We start from the raw sequence: 20,319 nt of genomic DNA, 5'->3' as shown, positions 1-20,319 counted from the left end.
CCCGGCTCCCATAACAACTTTATAACTTAGTTAATGGGGCTGTGGGTACGTGACAGGTTCCCTTTAAATAAACATATGTACATACATATACTAATATATAAATCTTACACTATATTATATGTGGCTACATACTGCTACATACCTGGAGGACCCTGGGGACCTGGATAACCCATTTCACCTGCAGATAACAAATTATCATCAGTCAAACTAAGTTAATTCCATAATGAAAGATACAAATTCGATACATAAGAATTATGGCTACTTATCTGCCATACCCTAGCAAAACTGTGAAAGCAGAATGATCTGGACAGCAACTATCTGCCATTATAGCTTCTATGCGTCACTATGAGGGCTCAGTCACACGGGCGTTTTTCGCGCGATTTGCGGATCGCATAACAGATGCGCATCCGCAAATCGCGTGACCGGGGCTGACGATTCGCGGAAAAACCTGCACCTAGCAGCGTTTTCAGCGAAAGGGCCGAGCGCTGCCCGCTATCCTCTGCCACAACTGTGGCAGAGGAGAACGATGTTTGCCCATTGAATTCAATGGAGCCGGCAATACAGCCGGCTCCATTGAAAGCAATGGGCTGCCGGCAAACACTGTATGAATTTTCGGGGAAGGGCTTAAAACATAAGCCCTTCCCTGAAAACCATCCTGAAAAAGTGTAAAAATAAAAAAAAATGTATACTCACCTTTTTCCCGCAGCGGGAGTTCAGCGGCGTCGGGCCGGCAGTTCTCCTTAACTGCTTTGTGTAGTATTCAGCAGGCAGGGATTTTAAATCCCCGCCTGCTGAATGGGCTGCCTCTGACTGGTCACAGCCCTCAGCCAATCAGAGGCAGCTCTCACTCACCCATTCATGAATTCATGAATGGTTGAGTGAGTGCTGCCTCTGATTGGCTGAGCGCAGGGACCAATCAGAGGCAGCTCTCAGCTGTCATTCAATAGCTGTGGCAGAGGAGAACAATCTTTAGTATATGTTCTCAATGGGGTCGGTGCTGCTGCCGCCAGCCCCATTGAGCGCATATACAAGCACCGATTTGCGCAGACTGCAGTTACATGCGTTCTGCGAAACGGTGTGTCATATAATTATCGCCACATCCGCATCAAAAACAGACAATTGACCGATCCCATTGCTATGCATTGGGTCCATATATCTGCAGATCGCAAGCGCGTCTGCAAATCGGACCTAAAAACGCCCGTGTGACCGAGGCCTGAGAGAGAACCTGGACTATTTGAAAAAACTATCTAGATACTGTATATATTTCTTACCTTTAGGTCCCATTACTCCTGGAACGCCTACAAGTCCTGGCAAACCTCGTTCACCCGCTGAGCCTGTTGAGCAAAAGAATTAAACAAGAGATGACGAGTTTGAGAGATTTGAAAGATTGACAAAATTCTTAGAAATTACAGATGTAGCAGAGCTGAAATTGTCATCTAGTGCCATGGTAGCTCACAGATGTAATAGGTATGACAGAAGAAAAGCCACCCAAAAATGGAAATGCATTCTCTCATAATGTGAAAAAGCCTAAAACTATTGTTTGCAGTTAGAATTTGCAGAACCATGTGGCCACTAATGATCAATGTGAAAACTGCAGCATTTTGCAGCAAAATTGCATGCAGGCTGTAGGATGTGCAGATGGGATGTCATGTGATAGCGTTGTGGTGAAAGATGGAGGCGGTTTAATGCAGCAAAGTACATTTTACGAAAGAGAAAATATGAATTACTCTGCATTACTCTGCAGGAGGTTCAGTACTTAAAGCTGCAAAACATTCTATGATGCCATCTGCTATTTCACTCCATAGGACACAATATTTAAACGTTACATTTCTCCACTTATTTCTCAACACACAGAAACCAGCAACTTAAAGCGATTGTCCAAGATTTTTCTTCTTTTTTTTATATAAAACCCAACTTCCCCCTGCCATTAAACAAGAAATATGCATATAATCACCTTTCCCGGCTCCCTGCTGTTTCCTGTCCATACTCCTGTCTGTTTAGCCATAATGCAAAGCCATAATTGTGCTTTAACCAATTAGAAATCTCTAATCTCTGTCTACCAATACTCTCTAACTACCAGTACCCAGGGTACCGTAAGTTTTGATCCCTTTTCATTTTCAACTCAACAGTCTTTTAATTCTCAGGCATTCTTTCTTCAGAGTCGCTGCTGGTTCACACATACCGGCCTTTGGATCTCTCAGAATCTTGACTGTTCACCAACACGAATTCATGGTTCTTTTCACCTTTACAGATGTCTCTTGTTCAACTCAGCTGAACCTCTTTTCTGCTGCCTTTCTCTTACTCGCTTGCAAACACAGTACTCTGGCTCGCTTACAGTCCTATACACGGGAGCACTTATCACGTGGCTACTGATGCTCGGCATCTGACTTCAGTTTTGCAACTCTTCACAGCAGTTTGTCTCTTGTTTCTCCATCTCTCCTTAGTGTCTACATTGGCATCCACACTCTAGCTCCAGCAGCTCTCTCTCGTCTCAGAATACTTGCCAACTTGCACACGCTGGCCACTAGAATATCTTTCAAATTGCGGGAGGTTTCCTCTTCGCTTCTACTCAATCACAAATGCACAGGAGCATCCCAAGCTTTATTCTCACCGTTACTCACTCTCTTGACTTTCTTCAGTACCTTGTCAGAGCCCTGCAATCTTTTTGGGCCTCCCTCTAATTACTTTCGATGTTTCTGGTTACTGTCGCCATTCTCTGCTTAAGTGGTCTAAGCCTAAGCCACTTTAAGTAGTCTTCTGTAGTTCTCATGGCCACTTCCCTGGCTAAGGTTTTGGTCTGCTATATGTTTTTTTTGCAATCTTCTTTAATAGTAGCCTCTAACACCTCTCTTGGCCTTCTTCTACATTAAGTGTGTCACAGTTCTCTTTTATATCAATTTGGTGCCCGCTCAGCACTTTGGTTCTCCTCTTCCTTCTCGCCTGAAGGCAGGAATAGCCACTCCCTACTTCCCTATTGTCAGCTCAGCTCCACCCATAACTTTACGAGTTATGGGGGGAGGAGTTCACAGGATGTACCATGGATCAAAGAGATCCTCAACTATTAGATGCATGGGACAAGGAAATATTGCCCATTTAGTGCCCTGTAGTTATATTGCTTCTTTCACAAGTTAGTAGTTCCCCTTTTGTTCCCCCACAAGGTAATAGTGGCCCCTTTGTGTCCCATAACATAAATTATCCCATTTGTGCTCCCTTAAGGTCACAATACCCCCTTTGTGGCACTGACCTGTAAGCTTGTAGTGCGTCCTTTTTGCCCCCGTAAGATCATAAAACTGCCTTTGTGCCTATAAGTTATAAGGGGGTAATAGTGCCCCCTTCTAAATATCCACCTGGCCTTATAGTTTACTATATGCTCCATGCAGCGACGACAGCTTCTCCTGAATAGTGATAAATCCTCCTCCCTGGCAGAAGCTCAGTCTCCTCCTCTCTGATTTTCTGAGTGGAATAAACTGAGACTTTATTAATATTAATTTAAAACTATTGAGGGCTAACACACATACACGAAGACAGGCAACGTATAGGGAACCTCAGCAATCCAGAAAAACACATAGGGATTGCAAGATAATAAAGATGTGGGTCCCCTAGAGAAGTAGACATAAGTCAATCCAGCTCATGTGGCAGGGTGCATGATGAAGTGACAGGGAAAACCTAATCACTGTCCATCACCCAGCTTGTGAGAGGAAAAGGCTCAGTGAGTGCTTATATCATACACCCAGACAGCTCTCAGGTTTATGTGGGGGAGCCAATGATCTTCAAGTTTCAACAGACCTGAGGATACAAGTAGCCAGGCACTCAATGTGTGATAGATGGTGGGTATATTGAGTGCTTGGTCACTATGTTTTAAATAGTATATTTCAAAAGTATTGGTGTTGTATTATAAGTTCACTGGTACAATATTGAATCTACTAGAGTAGGAGGAAAGCTCAGTCTAGGTATATAATACTCATATGGCATACTCCTCAATGATGAAATTAGATAAAATTCACAGATTTCCCCTAGGGTGAATCCATGAAACCATACCAAGATGGTGAATTTTAATAAATTCACAAATTCCCCTAAAAGGTGAATTTAAAAAATTCATAGACTCTAATGAAAATTCATAAATGCTCCCAAAAAAAGGTAATTTCATAGATTCAACGGTGAATTTCAAAAAATTCAGACTCTAATGAAAATTTTAAAAAAACTCCCAAAGAAATGTAATAGATTGAACGCGTCTATCAGGACAGTTCATCAGGAACCATTTAGATATCATTTGGTGTTTTTCTGGATTGCTGAGGTTCCCTATACGTTGTCTGTCTTCGTGTATGTGTGTCAGTCCTTAATCATTTTAAATTAATATTAATAAAACTTATGTTTTAGTTACGTCTATACTGTGAAGGAATAAACTGAGATGGGGCTTGGAAGGAGAATATATCACTGTACATGAGTACATGAGGTAAGCTATGTGGTCAACATTACTGTGGTGAGGAGGACCTTTGGGCTCTGCTAACTGAGGGACCAGGTTGGAATTGCAGACACTGTGACCCCTATAGTTACAGCAGAACTGCCATGTATGCCATTGATAGTCAAACATTAGCAGATTGTGACAAAAGTAAAAAAGAAAAAAGTATAATGTACGGCCTACTGCTTTTTGTGGTGACCAACTGAACAGGAAAGCACAGTCTGCTGAGCTTTGCTATACATTAAAAAAAGATATGCTAGAGTACACCAACCCAATGGAGGCAAGAGGTACATTATTTTGGGTAAAGGAGGGTGTATGGCTACATTCAGCAGAAGCTGTCCCTGTGTATGTGCAGAATGTGTTCCCATAACAAGATGTGAAGAGAGCCTACACATCCATGATTGCATTTTTGTAATTTCAAAGAATTGCTGAATTTACAATCTTGAGCTCTTTGTCATGATAAATGAAGAATGACACATTAATATCCCATTACATCTACTCTATTCTAATTACACTTGTCCATTCACATAAATGCCCATAATAATATACCTCTGTCGCCCTTTTCTCCAATTCCAGGAGGACCAGGTTCACCTTGCGGTCCAGCTGAGCCATCTCTTCCTCTTTGCCCAGATTGACCGTCTATACCAGAATCACCTATAAAAATAATGCTTATGGTACGTCAATTTCATAATCCTATAGTGCATCCATACAGTAACCTCCCACCCATTCCTGGTTGCAAAAGCTACAACAGGGTCCCTAACTATAATTCTGCATATACAATACCAGTCTCCTCCTAAGAAAGACCTTCTGGGCCTCCTAAGGCTTCTGTGTCATGGTTAACTACATCCACTATAGTTACATCCGTGGAATACAGTATAAGGTAATTATTAACTTTTGACAATTTTATCAGTTCTTTCACAATTTTCATATTCCATGTTCTTATTTCACCAGTATGTCCATATTTCTCACCCGGGTTGCCTTTCTGTCCTTTGTATCCGTCTGCTCCCGGATGACCGACAAGACCTGGAGTTCCTAGAAAGTCCCATAATTGGACAGATTAGGAGCAGCAGAAAAAAAAATAGCAAGAATCATGAATTATGTCAAGTAAGACCAAATAAAAATATTGTGTTTGAGGAGCACCCAGGATACAAGGGGCAAGTTGACCCTGTGGACTGAAAAGTTAACCTTCTGAACTGGGAAAAGTTTTCATCATTAGGGTGGTTTCACGCCTGTGTTGGGGGTTCTGCTTACTTGCTCGTTCAGAGAGAAGGAAAGAGGAATCCACATAGCTGAACGATTCCGTCTTACGACAGAACCGAACAGCGCTGAACAGACTCCATTTACTATAATGGGGTCCGATCCCTTTCCGCTCAGCTGCCCAGCTTTTAGCCGGAAGAAATAGTACTGGATGCAGAGCTTTTTCTTCCGGTATTTAGTGCCGGATCTGTGATAGAACCTCCAACCGGAGATTCCAATGCAGATGTGAAACCACCATTAAATATAGTGAAGTGTGTATTTGCATAGAGCTACAGTATCCAGTTGGTTTGTATACTGTAAAGGCTAGACAAGTGTAGGAATGTATCTAATTTGTAATTGAGGATTATTATGGTACTAGTGAGTGAAAAGTGTGATTCCAGACATGCCTTTACATGTAAAGCATGATTATATAGACATGCCTAGTATAGTACAGAGTAATATGTACATAAGGGTCGTTATATGAGAGGTATAATATGTAGATGCCATGGTATAGTGAATAAATACTACAGTGAGGGATAAGTAATGCATAACTGCAGGGAGAGGCTATAGGAATGGCATTACTAAATACTGATAATCGTAGAGATGCTACAGGAATAGCAAGATAGATAATGACAGGCCAAAGCTAATAGTGCTGTTAAAGCAACCCTCTGGTTTCAGGCAAAATTCTGTTCTAGGACCAGAGGGGGAAGGGGTGTATCACCTGCAGTTGTTTTTCTCTGATGTCCCTCCAACTTCTATTTCCAGGTCCTGTTTTAAGCTGTTCAAGATGGCCGATGCAATTTTCAAACTACCTAACCCCCACCGGCCGTAGGAGGGTCGACAACTAACTCCAACCCTAAACCCTAACCCCTAACCCCAAACCCAAACCCTAAACACCAAACCTAACCCTAAACCCTAACCCTAAACCTAACCCTAAACCCTAACCCCCGCTGGTCTCGTGAAGTAGCACTCGTGCACATCTCCAAAGGGGGGTGTGTACCCAACAACCAATCAGGTCGCTGGAATCGCTCACCGCTACTGAAGTGCGGCTGAAATACCAAATATGCCCACAGTGCATTGGTAGTGTTAGACTATTAATGTACTATAAGTGCTCTCTGATTGGTCAGAGCTGCTCATGTGATCAGAAATAACAATCATTTTTCGTGAATGTAAGACCGCCATGGATGCTTACCAACAGAATCAGGGCTCGTTTTATAGTGCCCTGGTCCACAAGGAAAGTAGTCCACCACACTCACTATTTAGAGGCTACGCTGACACATAGCAGAAAATCGACTACGGATTTTGATGATGACCCGTGTCAAAATCTATACCAAAATCCAAGTCACAAGAGGTAACATAGGAGCATATCCGGAGCAGCAATTGACATGCTAAAATTTGACCTCCGCACTGCAATTCACACTGTTGGTACTGAAAGATTCCACTGCAAAAAATCTGCAGCATTTCCGCTTTGTGTGGACATACAGAGACAGTTTTTCTTGTAATTAAAAATGCTTCACATATAAAATACCGCCAATCCGACAGAATAATACTGCCATACGGTATCATATAATGCCCTCATAACACATATTCAGCTTACAATAAGGCTAATTAATGCTCAAATAAAACCGCCATAGTGTCCAAATAATGCCACCAAACAATGCCAAAATCATACAATGGCATGGTATTTTTAACATTTTAAATAGCCCCATGGGTGGTCATTTAGAAGGCACTCATAGTGATACCTGCTAAATATTGAGATTTTCCCAAACCCATAATCACTTCTCATTTCTGTGGACCAGTTGCATGTTTCTATAATGAGCTGCAGAAAGCTCCTTTCTCAGCATTTTTTCCTTACCTTGGAGACCAGGAGTTCCTCTTTCACCTAAGTAGAATGAAAATGAATATTAATGATTGTAAGGGACCTTTCACATGGGCTGAATTATTCCGCCGTGATGCAGTGGAATTTGTCACGCGGAGTTTTGCACCAAAGTCCGCAGGGCTAACTACAGATTTTGATGCAGAATTACGGGCCGATTTAAGCTATTTTCTTTGCGCAACAAAATCCGCACTAAAGCTGAAAAGAAACCATACGCTATAGCTACACCAACATCCCTCCAGATTGCTTTCCTTTGCTCGCCCCACCACCTGCGCTAGTGACCCTCTACCCTCTCACCACCTCCGGTCCCTCTCCCCGATGGTCATCTCCCACCTCACCACTATATTCAATCTTTCTCTGACCTCTGGCATTTTGCCCTCCTCATTCAAACATGCTGTTATATTCCTACTGCTAAAAAAAACTACTTTTGACACAATCGATGCTTTCAACTACCGACCCATTTCAAATCTCCCCTTCATCTCCAAACTATTAGAATGCCTGGTCTACTCCAGCCTTATAAGCTATCTATCCGAAGGTATTAGTGTATCTTGATGCCACTGGAAGCTAGGGGTTTGACAGGAGGAACGCCCCTGTCAAACCTCCAGCTCCCGATTGGGCCAAGAACCAAAAGTCCTGGAAGGAGTAGCCAGTGGCGAGGAGATGGGACCTGGGGACGTCCATCACAAAACTGCAGGCTGCTGTGGGCGCAGGGGGGAGCCAAACCAGGCGCCTACTGTGCCAGACTTCAGTGGCCAGCAGGTCGAGTGGGAGCCAAGGACGTCAGTGAAATCGCTCGCGCATGCTTTGCCCACAGGGGACTTCATGCCCGAAACAACACTGACAGCGCTTCTACCTGCTTCTGCAGCAGGGGGAGCGGAAGCGGGAGGAAACAGCGCCGTGCACTACGAGTGTGACCCGGGGATAACAGCAGCGACGCGATGGACACCACTCCCGGCTGCCTTGCCCGCGGCGGCAGCGGTAGTGGAAGACTGCAGATGTAGGGTAAGCTGTAGCAGGGGATAGCAGCAGAGAAAGAACAACTGTCACTTCGCTTCCGCCTGCTTCAGCCACAAGGGGAGCGGCAGCACAATGTAGCGGGGGACGGGGCTCAGCGGTGACGCATGGGAAAAGCAGCATTCGGCAATTTGTGGCAGGAATGGAGGGTTAGGGTGAGGGGTAAGTAAAACAGTCAGCCTTATATTTTACAAGTACGCCTAAATGTTACACTTTCCCCTCACCCTAGCCCTCCATCCCTGTCACAATTCACGCCACGCTACTCGGGAAGGAGTGCAGGTGAAGGCAGCATCAGCTTAGTGAGCTGCCAGGACCTGCAGTCCATCGAGCTCTGCGGCCAATCAGGTGGAGGGGGCATCAGCCCCCTCTTAATCTTGACTCCACAAGTTCTTCCTGGTGGCGTCAAGATACACTAATAACCTTTCAGAAAACTCTCTTCTTGACCCCCTCCAGTCTGGCTTCTGCCCTCAAAACTCGACTAAACCCATCCTTACAAAAGTGTCAAACGACCTCCTGACAGCCAAATCGAGGGGTGACTACTATGGATCCTCCTCGACCTCTCTGCAGCATTTGACACTGTTGACCACAAACTCCTCCTCAGTATGCTTCGCTCCATCGGCCTGAAGGACACTGCTCTCTCCTGGTTCTTCCCCTACCTATCTGACCACTCGTTCAGTGTCTCCTTCGCTGGCTCTACCTCCCCTCCTCTTCCCCTTGCAGTTGGGGTCCCCCAGGGCTCGGTCCTCCATCTCAGTGTGTTGCACCACCATAACTCCCAGCACGCCGGCTGTATTGGGGTTATATTCAATCTCTCACCCGAACATGTCAGCTGCACCTCAAGAACATCGCAAGAATCCAGCCCTTTCTCACCGTGGACACGTTAAAAACGCTCACTGTTACCCTCATTCACTCTCGGCTTGATTATTGCAACTCAATGCTGATCGAACTATCCTGAATGCAGCAGCCAGACTCATCTTCCTGTCCAGCCGCTACTCGGACGCCTCTGCCCTGTGCCACTCACTGCACTGGCTGCCCATCAAATATAGAAAACAATTCAAACTCACTACCTTCATCCATAAAGATCTCCATAACACCGCGCCGCCATATATTGCCTCCCTCATCTCAATCCACCACCCAGCCCGTGCTCTCTGCTCTGCTAATGAAATCAGATCAAGTGCCCCTTTAATTCGAACCTCTCATTTGTGCCTCCAAGATTTCTCCAGAGCAGCACCAGTCCTCTGGAACGCACTACCCTTTCCCCGCTGGTCATCTCTCACTTCACCTCTAAATTCAATATTTCTCTTACCTCTGGCATTTACCCCTCCTCATTCAAACATGCTATTATATCCCCACTGCTAAAAAAAACGACTCTTGGCACAACCGATGCTGCCAACTACCAACCCATTTCAAATCTCCCCTTCATCTCCAAACTATTAGAATGCCTGGTCTACTCCAGCCTTATAAGCTATCTATCAGAAAACTCTCTTCTTGACCCCCTACAGTCTGGCTTCCGCCCTCTACACTCGACAGAAACCATCCTTACAAAAGTGTCAAACGACCTCCTGACAGCCAAATCGAGGGGTGACTACTCCCTACTGATCCTCCTCGATCTCTCCACATGATTTGACACTGTTGACCACAAACTCCTCCTCAGTATGCTTCGCTCCATTGGCCTAAAGGACACTGCTCTCTCCTGGTTCTTCCCCTACCTATCTGACCACTCGTTCAGTGTCTCCTTCGCTGGCTCTACCTCCCCTCCTCTTCCCCTTGCAGTTGGGGTCCCCCAGGGCTTGGTCCTCGGCCCCCTCCTCTTCTCCATCTACACAGCCCCTATTGGACAAACCATCAGGAGTTTTGGCTTTCAGTACCATCTCTATGCTGATAACACCAAGTTATACACCTCTTCCGGTGACATCACAGCAACATTCTGCCACAACGCCACTGACTGTCTGTACATTGTCTCTAACACTATGTTTCCGACATCTACTAACTAACCTCATCCTGACATCTCCATCTCAGTGTGTGGTACCATAACTCCCAGCATGCCTGCTGTCTTGGCGTTATATTCGATTCCAATCTCTCCTTTATCCCCTATATCCAATTTCTTGCCCGAACATGTCAGCTGCACCTCAAGAACATCGTGAGAATCTGTCCCTTTCTCACCATGGACACGCTAAAAACGCTCACTGTTAGCCTCATTTACTCTCGGCTCGATTATTGCAACTCGTTGCTAATCGGCCTCCCCTGCGCCAGACGCTACCCTCTCCAATCCATCCTGAATGCGGCAGCCAGGCTCATCTTCCTGTTCAGCCGCTACTCGGACGTCTCTGCCCTGTGCCGGTCACTGCACTGGCTGCCCGTTAAATACAGAATTCAATTCAAACTCACTACCTTCATCCATAAAGCCCTCCACAGCACCGCGCCGCCCTACATTGCCTCCCTCATCTCAATCCATCACTCAGCCCGGGCCGTCAGCTCCGCTAATTAAATCAGATTAAGTGCTCCTTTAATTCGAACCTCTCATTCCTGCCTCCAAGACTTCTCCAGAGCAGCACCAGTCCTCTGGAACGCGCTACCCAAAACTATCCAGGCAATCCCCGACACACAAAACTTCAGGCGTGCTCTAAAAACACACCTCTTCAGGGAGGCATACAATATCTCCTAAACCAAACCTCTCTGTACTCTGCCTCATAACATGCTCCCTGTCCTAGTGACTGCAATCACTGCTAGCCACTATCAACCGCCCCATGCAGTCACACCAATTCACCCACCACACGTCTTAAGTCTGACCATTGTCTATGTGTATAGCATCCCTCACTCTCCACCTCTCCATACCGCGCACATCTCCAGACCCTTTACCATATGTATCACCCCATTATTTGTAGTATGTAAGCTCGTTGGAGCAGGACCCTCACCCCTACTGTCTCCATCAATCGATTACTACATGTAACTGTGGTTTTTGTATCTTTGTTTTTTGTATCTGTTCTCCCCTGTTTTGTAAGCGCTGTGGAAAATGTTGGCGCTATATAAATAAAGATTATTATTATCCAACGAACACTTCTACATACAACATTTGGAAATATTAAGCAAGGGTAAACCAAGAATGATCTGGATTCCCCGAGCATTGAAGGGGTTTTACCACCAAAGTCATTTATGCCCTATCTGCACACTAAACCACTGCTCCATTCACTTCAATGGGACAGGTAGAGATTGATGTGTTTTCTGCATTCACCCTCCATATCATAGAAGTGAATGAACCGGTGGTTATGCATATACAACATTGCTCCATTCAAATGCAGCATTCTTGCAGTGGGTTCTAGCAATCGGACTCTCAGCGATCAGACATTTATCCCGTATTCTAGTGGTAAAACCGCTTTAAATGTCATGGACCTCTTATGAATCACTAGAGCTATAATACAAATGGTTTGAGAAGATAAATTGTAATCCATGCACTTTAATAAATGGGCCCTCCAGCATTATCCTGTTGCCCAAATGGTCATCCAATACAGCACTCAATGCAATAAATATAAGATATAACATGGATTTCCAACCTTTTTCTCCTTGAACTCCTGGGTCACCTGAAAGTGAAAACAATATACTTTGAGGTAAACAGAAGAAATATTGCATGGCTATGCAGATAATAACGCTTCATTGTCTTAAAGGGGTAGTCTAGTCTTCTGTAAATAAAGGTTTATGACTACATAATGCTTTGTCATACTTTGCAGGCACATTTCAAGCACGCAAAAAAAGATAAAACATGCTCTATCTTTCTGCATATTTGCACACTAAAGGTCCCTAGAAAAGTCTGTGGGGGGGGGGGGGGGTGCAAATGGGCATGCTATACGCAAGCAGATGCGCAATATGTTGTGCAATTCCACAGGAAGAAGAACACATCTGGAACTCATTAGGCTAAATAGACATTTAAATTAGGGTGTGTTCATCTGCTGCTCACAAACAAACATGCCCCACAGGTGTAAAAAGTACAGAAAATACATGTGCAAAAAAGCTAAGTTCATGACGCAAATACATTGCCTGAAGCGTGCGCAATTGGGCATACGCCTTTTTGAAACCGCCTTTAAAGCATAACAAATGTAGGCAATCCTGTTTAAGCCCAAGTGCTTTGAGTTTGCTACAATGCCTCTTTGTCAGTAAAATGTATCAGTATGGAGTCCAGGGCAAATCCAATGCAGGCATTATGTGTTACGTGTGCTGCTGGGATTTGTTGTACTATGTACTCCTAGCAGCACAGTCAGGTGGTTGAGGGTTAATTGAGCTGGCTGGGTGTGGTACTTCCTGCTAGCCAATCTCCTGGGTCTGTGCTCACATATAAACCCAGCTCCTGGTCAGTCTCTGGCTGGACCCTAGGGTGAGCACTCATGTTATGTCTGTGTCCTGTAACTTGTTATCAGTCATGTTCAGCTTGTTCCCACTCTGATCTGTGTTTGCAAGTAGGCCTATTGTCTCTCTGCTTCCCCAAGATTGTTTGGACACCTGTAGTCCTAGTCTGCAGTACATGCAGCCCCCTTTTCCTTCCCCCTGTACAGGGGCAGCCTCCAAAGGTCTTATGTCTTATTCTGAGTGTCAGTTGGTGTAACTTGACACTGTTTCCTATGTCAGCTTGTGTAGTTGACTGTCTATTCTGTGTGTCAGTTGGTGTAACTTGACACTGTTCCCTAGGTCAGCTTGTGTAGTTCACTGTCTGTTCTGTGTGTCAGTTGGTGTAACTTGACACGATTCCCTATGTGAGCTTGTGTAGTTCACTGTCTATTCCCCCTGGTATGAGGACACATAGACTTGCTGTGAGTTTCATCTGTGTGCATGTGATCTCTGAGTGGAGTCTGTCTGGCTGTGTGCCCTGTACTCTGTCCTGTTCCTGATGCAGCTGGCTGTGTGTCCAGTGCTCTGTTCTGTCCTGTTGCAAGCTTTGCTGAGTAATCTCTGTCTTGCTGGTTCATGTCCGTTTGTACGTTTAAATTCTGTCAGTTTTGTGTCAGTTTGCTGCGTGACCTGCTATCTGTGTCCTGTCCTGTTTCAGCTTTCTGTGTGAACTCTGTCCGATTCTTCTGGACTCCTGGTTAGTGTAGGGACTAGCGGTATAACCAGGAGCCGTGAAGTGGCCTGCTAGCTTCCATGTTTTGTACAAACTGTCAACCAATACCTGGTATTTATATTCAGCTTATCATCTGTTCTAGTGGTTGCATTGTGGCTGCTGTATGCTGTGTATCCTGTGGTTCTGTCTGTCATGTAGCATGCGTATGTCTCCAGTTCTGTGGCGTGGTTCCTAGGATCAGCTAGGGCCCAGATCCGAAGACCGCCGGGCTGCCCTTATTGGGGCAATGTTCCCCGCTTAGGTAGGGCCATGCCATCCTCCCGTGTAGAACAGGGTCAGTTGCCTGAAACCTGTGTGAATCCCGTGTGACCCTGGTGCTACCTGTGTGCGTCCATCCCATCCATTCTATCCCTTTTGGGTGTGATCGTGTGGGCCCCATGCTTTGCCTGCCCACACGATCGTAACATTATGTCTGTGAAGGTTATTCACCAACAAGAATGTTTCTATTCACTGACAGCAAACAATGAAAAAAAAATATTAGAAAATTCCAAAACTTTCAATTGTACCAAAAATGTAACCTTAAAACTAATCCCCTCCAAATATTCTGATGCCTGCAAATTCCCTATATTATTGTCTCCAGCAATTGTGATGTTGGAACTTATATACACAATGACCTATGATGCCATACTGCAATAGCGCCACCTGTTGGTGTTATTGTAAATAGACACAAAGGACTTTTACCAAGATTGTGCTCTGTGGATTGAGTATTGACTTTCGTATTAGCTGATATCTCTGTTATTGTGCTATTACTTCTCCAGAGTATGATACAACTCCAGGTCCTTCCTATCTACTGAGAAATAGTTTATTTGACACATTAAATGAAACAATTTTACCTTTTGATCCAGGTTCACCTTTCTGACCAGCTGTAAAACACAAAACCAAAACCATTAGGAAATCAAATTAGTATATTATATTATTATATCGGACAGTATACTTCAGGGATTCTCAAACAGTTCACACTTCCTGGCTGCATCCAATATCTTCTGCAGCAAACATTCCAGGGCTCACTCGCAACACACAACTTCAGGCCGCAGCTAGCTTCTGCTCAGACTTCTCGCAGCTATTGTGCAATTCATTAACGTAGCAAGCATATTTTAAGCCCTTCCCCGAAAATTCATCCAGCGCTTGCCGGCAGCCCATTGCTTTCAATGGAGCCGGCTGTATTGCCGGCTCCATTGACTTTAATGGGAGAACATTGTTCTTCTCTGCCACAGTTGTGGCACAGCTGTGGCAGAGGAGAACAATCTTAGTATATGTTCTCAATGGGGTCGGCGCTGCTGCCGCCGGCCCCATTGAGCGCATGTATAAGCACCGATTTGCACAGAACGCAGTTACATGCGTTCTGCGAATCGGTGTGTCCTAAAATTATCGGCACATCCGCATCAAAAACGGACATGTGACCGATCCCATTGCTTTGCATTGGGTCTATAAATCTGCAGATCGCAAGCGCGCCTGCAAATCGGACCTAAAAACGTCCATGTGACCGAGGCCTAACTGTTTTAGATTAACTTTTCCAATGCCCCTTACGTGCTACAAGGCGAGCAGGGGTTCCCCGGATTTGTTGTTCGTCAAAACGTTCCTTCAGATTCTTCAGGTCTTGATCTATATTACAAAGTACAGTTCAGATTCACAGATCTGTATTACACAATGCATTTTCCATAATGAATATACAATGAATACCAAGATAAAATATGGGGTATTTGCAATATACACACAGTCACATATAACATGACAATTATTTACTATGAACATTAGATGTAGTATGGTCAAGACTAGGACAGGCAGTAGACAGGCAAGGCTCAGCACTTGGCTGTAGCACAACTCTAGTTGATGGTGAGGGCACATTTTGAAGAGGACTTGACAGGCAGGTGTGGAAAAAATGTCTTCAAAAACAATGCAAAGTGAATGAACAAAAAAGAAACTTACATCAAATAAATATTTAGTGTGACCACACTTTGCCTTCGAAACAGCATCAATTCTTTTAGGTGCACTTGCACAAAGTCAGGGTTTTTGTAGGATTATTGTCAGGTGTATGATCAACCAAAAGTACCAAACAGGTGATAATGATCAGCATTTTCATATGTAAGTTGAAACACAGTCATTAAATGAAACAGAATCAGCTGTGTATGAGGCTTAAAACATCATGAAGAACAGCCAAACTCTGCTACAATGGTGAGGTTAAGGAAGACAGTTTCGTGTCACATGTCATCCACCACGGCAAGACTCAGCACAGCAACAAGGGACAAAATAGTTATACTCTATCAGCAAGGTCTCTACTAGGCAAACATTTCAAAGCAGACTGGGGTTTCAAGATGTGCTGTTCAAGCTCTTTTGAAGAAAAACAAAGAAACAGGCAACAGTGGCCAGCCAAGGAACCTTAGAGCAGCAGATGAAAGACACATCATGCTTACTACTCTTCCAAAGTGGAAGATGTCCAGCAGTGCCATCAGCTCAGAACTAGTAGAAACCAGTGAGACCCTTAGTTGACTAATGGTACTGCATGCACCAAAAATGCGTCAGCAAAAAAATGTTACATATTCTCGATGCATTATGGTCATTATACCAATGCCTAACATTTTTAATGTTTTCCATAAAAGTAAATTTTTGGTTTATCCGTTGGTCAAGCTGGACTTTCTCCTTGATGCCTAGACCCAAGGACAATCATCTACTGTTCAGAGAATTCTAGATAGAAATGGTCATCATGGAAGAATTGCAGCCAACAAGCCATACTTTCAATGTAGAAATAAGGCAAGTGACTCACCTACTCACATAAACATAGGAACTGGGGTGCAGAAAAATGGAAGAAGTTGCTCTGGGCTGATGAATCAAATGATGAAATATTTGACTGTAACAGAAGGCAATTTGTTTGCCAAAGGGCTGGATAGCGATACAATAATGCGTGTCTGCAGGCAACAGTGAAGCATGGCGGAGGGTCCTTGCACATTTGGGGCTGCATTTCAGCAAATGCAGTTGGGGATTTGGTAGGGATTAATGGTGTTCTGAATGCTGAAAAATACAGACATATGGGAGGTGTCTGATTGGCTCCAAATCTATTCAGCAGTACGACAACGACCACAAACATATAGCCAATGTCAGTAAAAACTATCTTCAGTGTAAGGCCTCCTGCAGGCGGCCGGGTCAGAGGATTCTCGCAGCGGGATGCGACCTGTACCCCTACAGTGACCACTGCGGCTCACCTCCTCCCGGCGTCTCCCCGCTCTGCTACGTGCTGGCTTCCGGCCAGCCGACACATGTGCAGAACGGAGCCAGTGCATCACTAGTGACGTTTCTGTGCGGGCCTCTATGAGGCTTGCACAGAAATAGGACATGCCGCGATTTGTTTACAGCGCGAGATTTCACGTGGTCAAATTGCGTCTGTCTGCATAGGATTACATTAGATAATGCAATCCTATGGCAGCAGGCACGGGCGGAAATTCTGTGGGAAATCCCGCAGCGGAATTCCTGCCTGTGTGCATTCAGCTTAAGGAAGAACATGGAGTCCTGGAAGTGATGATACGACCCCACAGAGCCCTGACATCAGCATCATCGAGTCTGTCCAGGATTACATGGAGAGACAGAAGGATATGAGTAAGGCTATATCCACAGAACATCTGTGGTTAGTTCTCCAAGACGTTTGGAACAATCTTCCTGCCAAGTTCTTTAAAAACTGTATGAAACTAACTAGAATTGATGCTGTTTTGAAGGCAAAGGGTAGTCACACCAATACTTGAGTATAATTCAAGTTTTTCAGCACATTTTTTGTGCTGAAAAAGCCCCCTTGGCTTATACACGAGTCAGGGAAGGGTTAAAAAAAACAACCTCTATACTCACCTCCCAGCCGGCGTCTGTGTCCCTGGGTGCAGTGCGGAAAGCTGCTTCAATTTCTGTGTTCCCGGCGGTGGTGAGGCAAGCTGCTTGAATTCTCCCAGCTGTCATCCCCCACTGTCCTCTCTGCTCGGCTCTGTCATCCCCCTCTGTCAGGCTGTGATTGGCTGTGAATGATTGAGCGCTAGCTGTGATTGGCCGGCGCTAGATCCAATCACAGCGCTTACTTACACAAAGAGAGAAGTCCATAGAGCAATCCCAGAAGAAGGAGTAGACCCAGGAGCAAAGCAAGTGGCCACATCCACCATTTACAGCAAGAAGAACATGGTCCACAGGCGGAGGCCGCTCCACCTTGTCTTCTCTCTGCATCAACTTGAGTTATTTCTGCGTAGAGCATTGAATCATAAAGTAAATTACAGAGCAATCAATATCCTGGTCATATACGTGAGCATATTATGGTTTCAAATATGCAGAGAGTTGTAGGGGACCATAAAACAGCACCCATAGCAATCCTCCTGATTTCATACAAATTTCCTAAAAATGATGTCATATTTCTTGATGCTATACTTTGGAAAAAAATCAATACTAAACAGGCTCCTAATTGGCCTAATGGAATTTGCCAACATTACGCTCTGCTCATGGTAACATTTAAAGGGGAATAGTACTAGTTTTCATTTCAACCCGTTTTTTCATTGGCTTCGTCCCATTTTTGACTTTCCTTACCTGCATATGTGGCTTTATCTCTTGTTGCGTTTAACCCACCTGAGACAGGAAGAAGGAATACAGAATACTATTATAGTGTGTATTACATGCGACGTGCCAACTAAGATGGTCACTATGATAGTATTTCTTACCATTGGCTTCTGCCTTGTATGAGGTTTTCATATTGGCTGTTGCTTGTTTGTCTTCACTGTATGAACCTATAGGGGCAAGAATTAACTTCATAGCATGCACAAGCAATTATGGTAATGTATTGAAGGTGAACTAACCCTCTTAAAGGCAATTAGGGTACTAAATATTTGTTTCAGCTAAAATCTGCATCCAGACAGCTCCAGCGGTGGCTGATCTTCAGGGTGACAAAAGGATTGGTGTTGAAATTTAATGTGCCCAATTTTTTTCTCCCTAATTTCATCTCTTGGGGGAAAGTAGGGAGGTTTCTATACACACCCGATAATTGCCTGGGTCCACTAAGATCTGTTGTCAAATGTGTGTGGGAATCTAAATGCTTACCTATGGAGTTGCAATCAAAATTATTCAACCCCATTGCAAAATAGGTTTATTTGCCAAATTTACAAATTTTGAGCTGTTGGCAAAAAAAAATTCAAACAAGAACAATTTAGGCTGCCTTCATGCGTTAGAACCTTCTGTTGCAGATCCAGTACAAAATACTAGTAAAATGCTGGGTAGCTGGGCAGAAACTGAGCGCACCCCATTATAGTCAATGGGGTCCGTTCAGCGCTGTTCGTTCCATCATAAGATGGACTCGTTCGGCCAAGAAATTCCCCTTTCCTGTTCCCCGAATGGAGGAGGAAAACGGAAATCCCCACCGCAGATGTGAAAGCAGCTCAACACAACTAATATAACAAGTAGTTTCTCTGAAATCAATACAAATTGACACTTTTAATGACTACTGCAGTCTCGGAATTACTCAACCCATTCCTGACAAGCGCCTGCAAGGCTTAGTAAAGCACCTTTTGTGGTTATGACCTGGTACATAGCCAGACACCAGCTTCTGACAGCATTCGTGAGGAATCTCAGCCCAATCCTCATGGCCTCCAGTTCACTAGTATTCTTGAGTTTGCACGCTGCAACATATTTCTTCAAATCTCACCTAACATTCTGTACAGTTTTAAAGTCAGGGGGCTGTGATAGACACTAGAACCTTCGAAGACGGCTTCTCAACCAAGCCTTGGTGGACTTTGAGGTATGCTTGGAATCATTGTCCTGTTGGAAGGTCCAATAAGTTTCCTCACAGAAGGCATGACCTTTTTTCCCAGGATTTCCTGATACTTGATTGAATCCATCTTGCCCTCCACCGGCTGCAGGTTTCCAGTGCCAGAGGAAGAACAGCAGCCCCAGAGCATCACCGAGCCACCGCCATGCTTCACTGTAGGCAGGGGGGTCTTTTCAGTATGTGCTTCATTCTTCCTTCTCCAGACATAACGCAGACCCATATGCCAGAACAATTCCAGTTTTGTTTCATTGCTCCACAGAACAGAATCCCAAAACCTCAGTGCCCGCTGTCACCAAATCTTACAGCAGCTCTTTTGCAGTTACTGGAGGCTTTTTGATCATCTGCCTCCTCATGAATCTGGTGGCAGCTTCCTCTTTCTGCCACGTCCAGGTAGTCAGTGTTCCTTAAACTTTGAACTTGTGACTATGCTTCTAACTATATCTAAAAAGATTCAGCGCCTTTATAATCTTTTTGTATTCTTTTCTTTGTTTGTGCAAGGTAATGTTCTCTTCTCTTAACTTTTTGGATCACTCTTTTTTTTTTACCCCTATCTTGATTAGTTGCATCAGGTATGCTTGAGATACAACACCTGATTTGCAAATGTCTGCTCTTATGAAGAATTCTATTCAAAGAGTTAAATACTTCTGAGACTGTAGTAGTTAACTAATAGAGATGAGCGAGCGTACTCGTTAAGGACAGATACTCGGGTGCCGGCGGGGAGCGGCAGGGGAGAGCGGGGGGGGGGGGGGGGGAACAGGAGGGAGATCTCTCTCTCACCCCTGCTCCCTCCTGCTCACTCCCACAACACAGCGCTCACCCACGCCGCCACCAAAATCTTTGTGGGC

The 20,319-nt window shown here is 44.6% G+C and overlaps 1 protein-coding gene across 1 annotated transcript in view; it reads right to left on the bottom strand.

Moving 5' to 3' along the window:
- Positions 1 to 20,319, bottom strand: part of LOC136626202 (collagen alpha-1(XVII) chain-like) — a 73,228-nt gene that overhangs the window by 28,920 nt on the left and 23,989 nt on the right. The window contains exons 13-23 of the mRNA XM_066601043.1: positions 18,375 to 18,440; positions 18,244 to 18,282; positions 17,752 to 17,904; positions 15,223 to 15,297; positions 14,529 to 14,558; positions 12,137 to 12,163; positions 7,551 to 7,577; positions 5,429 to 5,491; positions 5,009 to 5,113; positions 1,272 to 1,334; positions 143 to 178 (exon numbers count right to left, since the gene is read on the bottom strand). Coding sequence (XP_066457140.1) covers positions 143 to 178; positions 1,272 to 1,334; positions 5,009 to 5,113; positions 5,429 to 5,491; positions 7,551 to 7,577; positions 12,137 to 12,163; positions 14,529 to 14,558; positions 15,223 to 15,297; positions 17,752 to 17,904; positions 18,244 to 18,282; positions 18,375 to 18,440 — 684 coding nt within the window. The remainder of the gene's footprint in view (positions 1 to 142; positions 179 to 1,271; positions 1,335 to 5,008; positions 5,114 to 5,428; positions 5,492 to 7,550; positions 7,578 to 12,136; positions 12,164 to 14,528; positions 14,559 to 15,222; positions 15,298 to 17,751; positions 17,905 to 18,243; positions 18,283 to 18,374; positions 18,441 to 20,319) is intronic.

This window comes from Eleutherodactylus coqui, chromosome 4 (assembly GCF_035609145.1).
Source record: "Eleutherodactylus coqui strain aEleCoq1 chromosome 4, aEleCoq1.hap1, whole genome shotgun sequence".
Classification (NCBI taxonomy): Eukaryota; Metazoa; Chordata; class Amphibia; order Anura; family Eleutherodactylidae; genus Eleutherodactylus; species Eleutherodactylus coqui.
The sequence above is the reverse complement of the archived record's forward strand: the minus strand, read 5'-3'. Positions and strand labels throughout refer to the sequence as shown.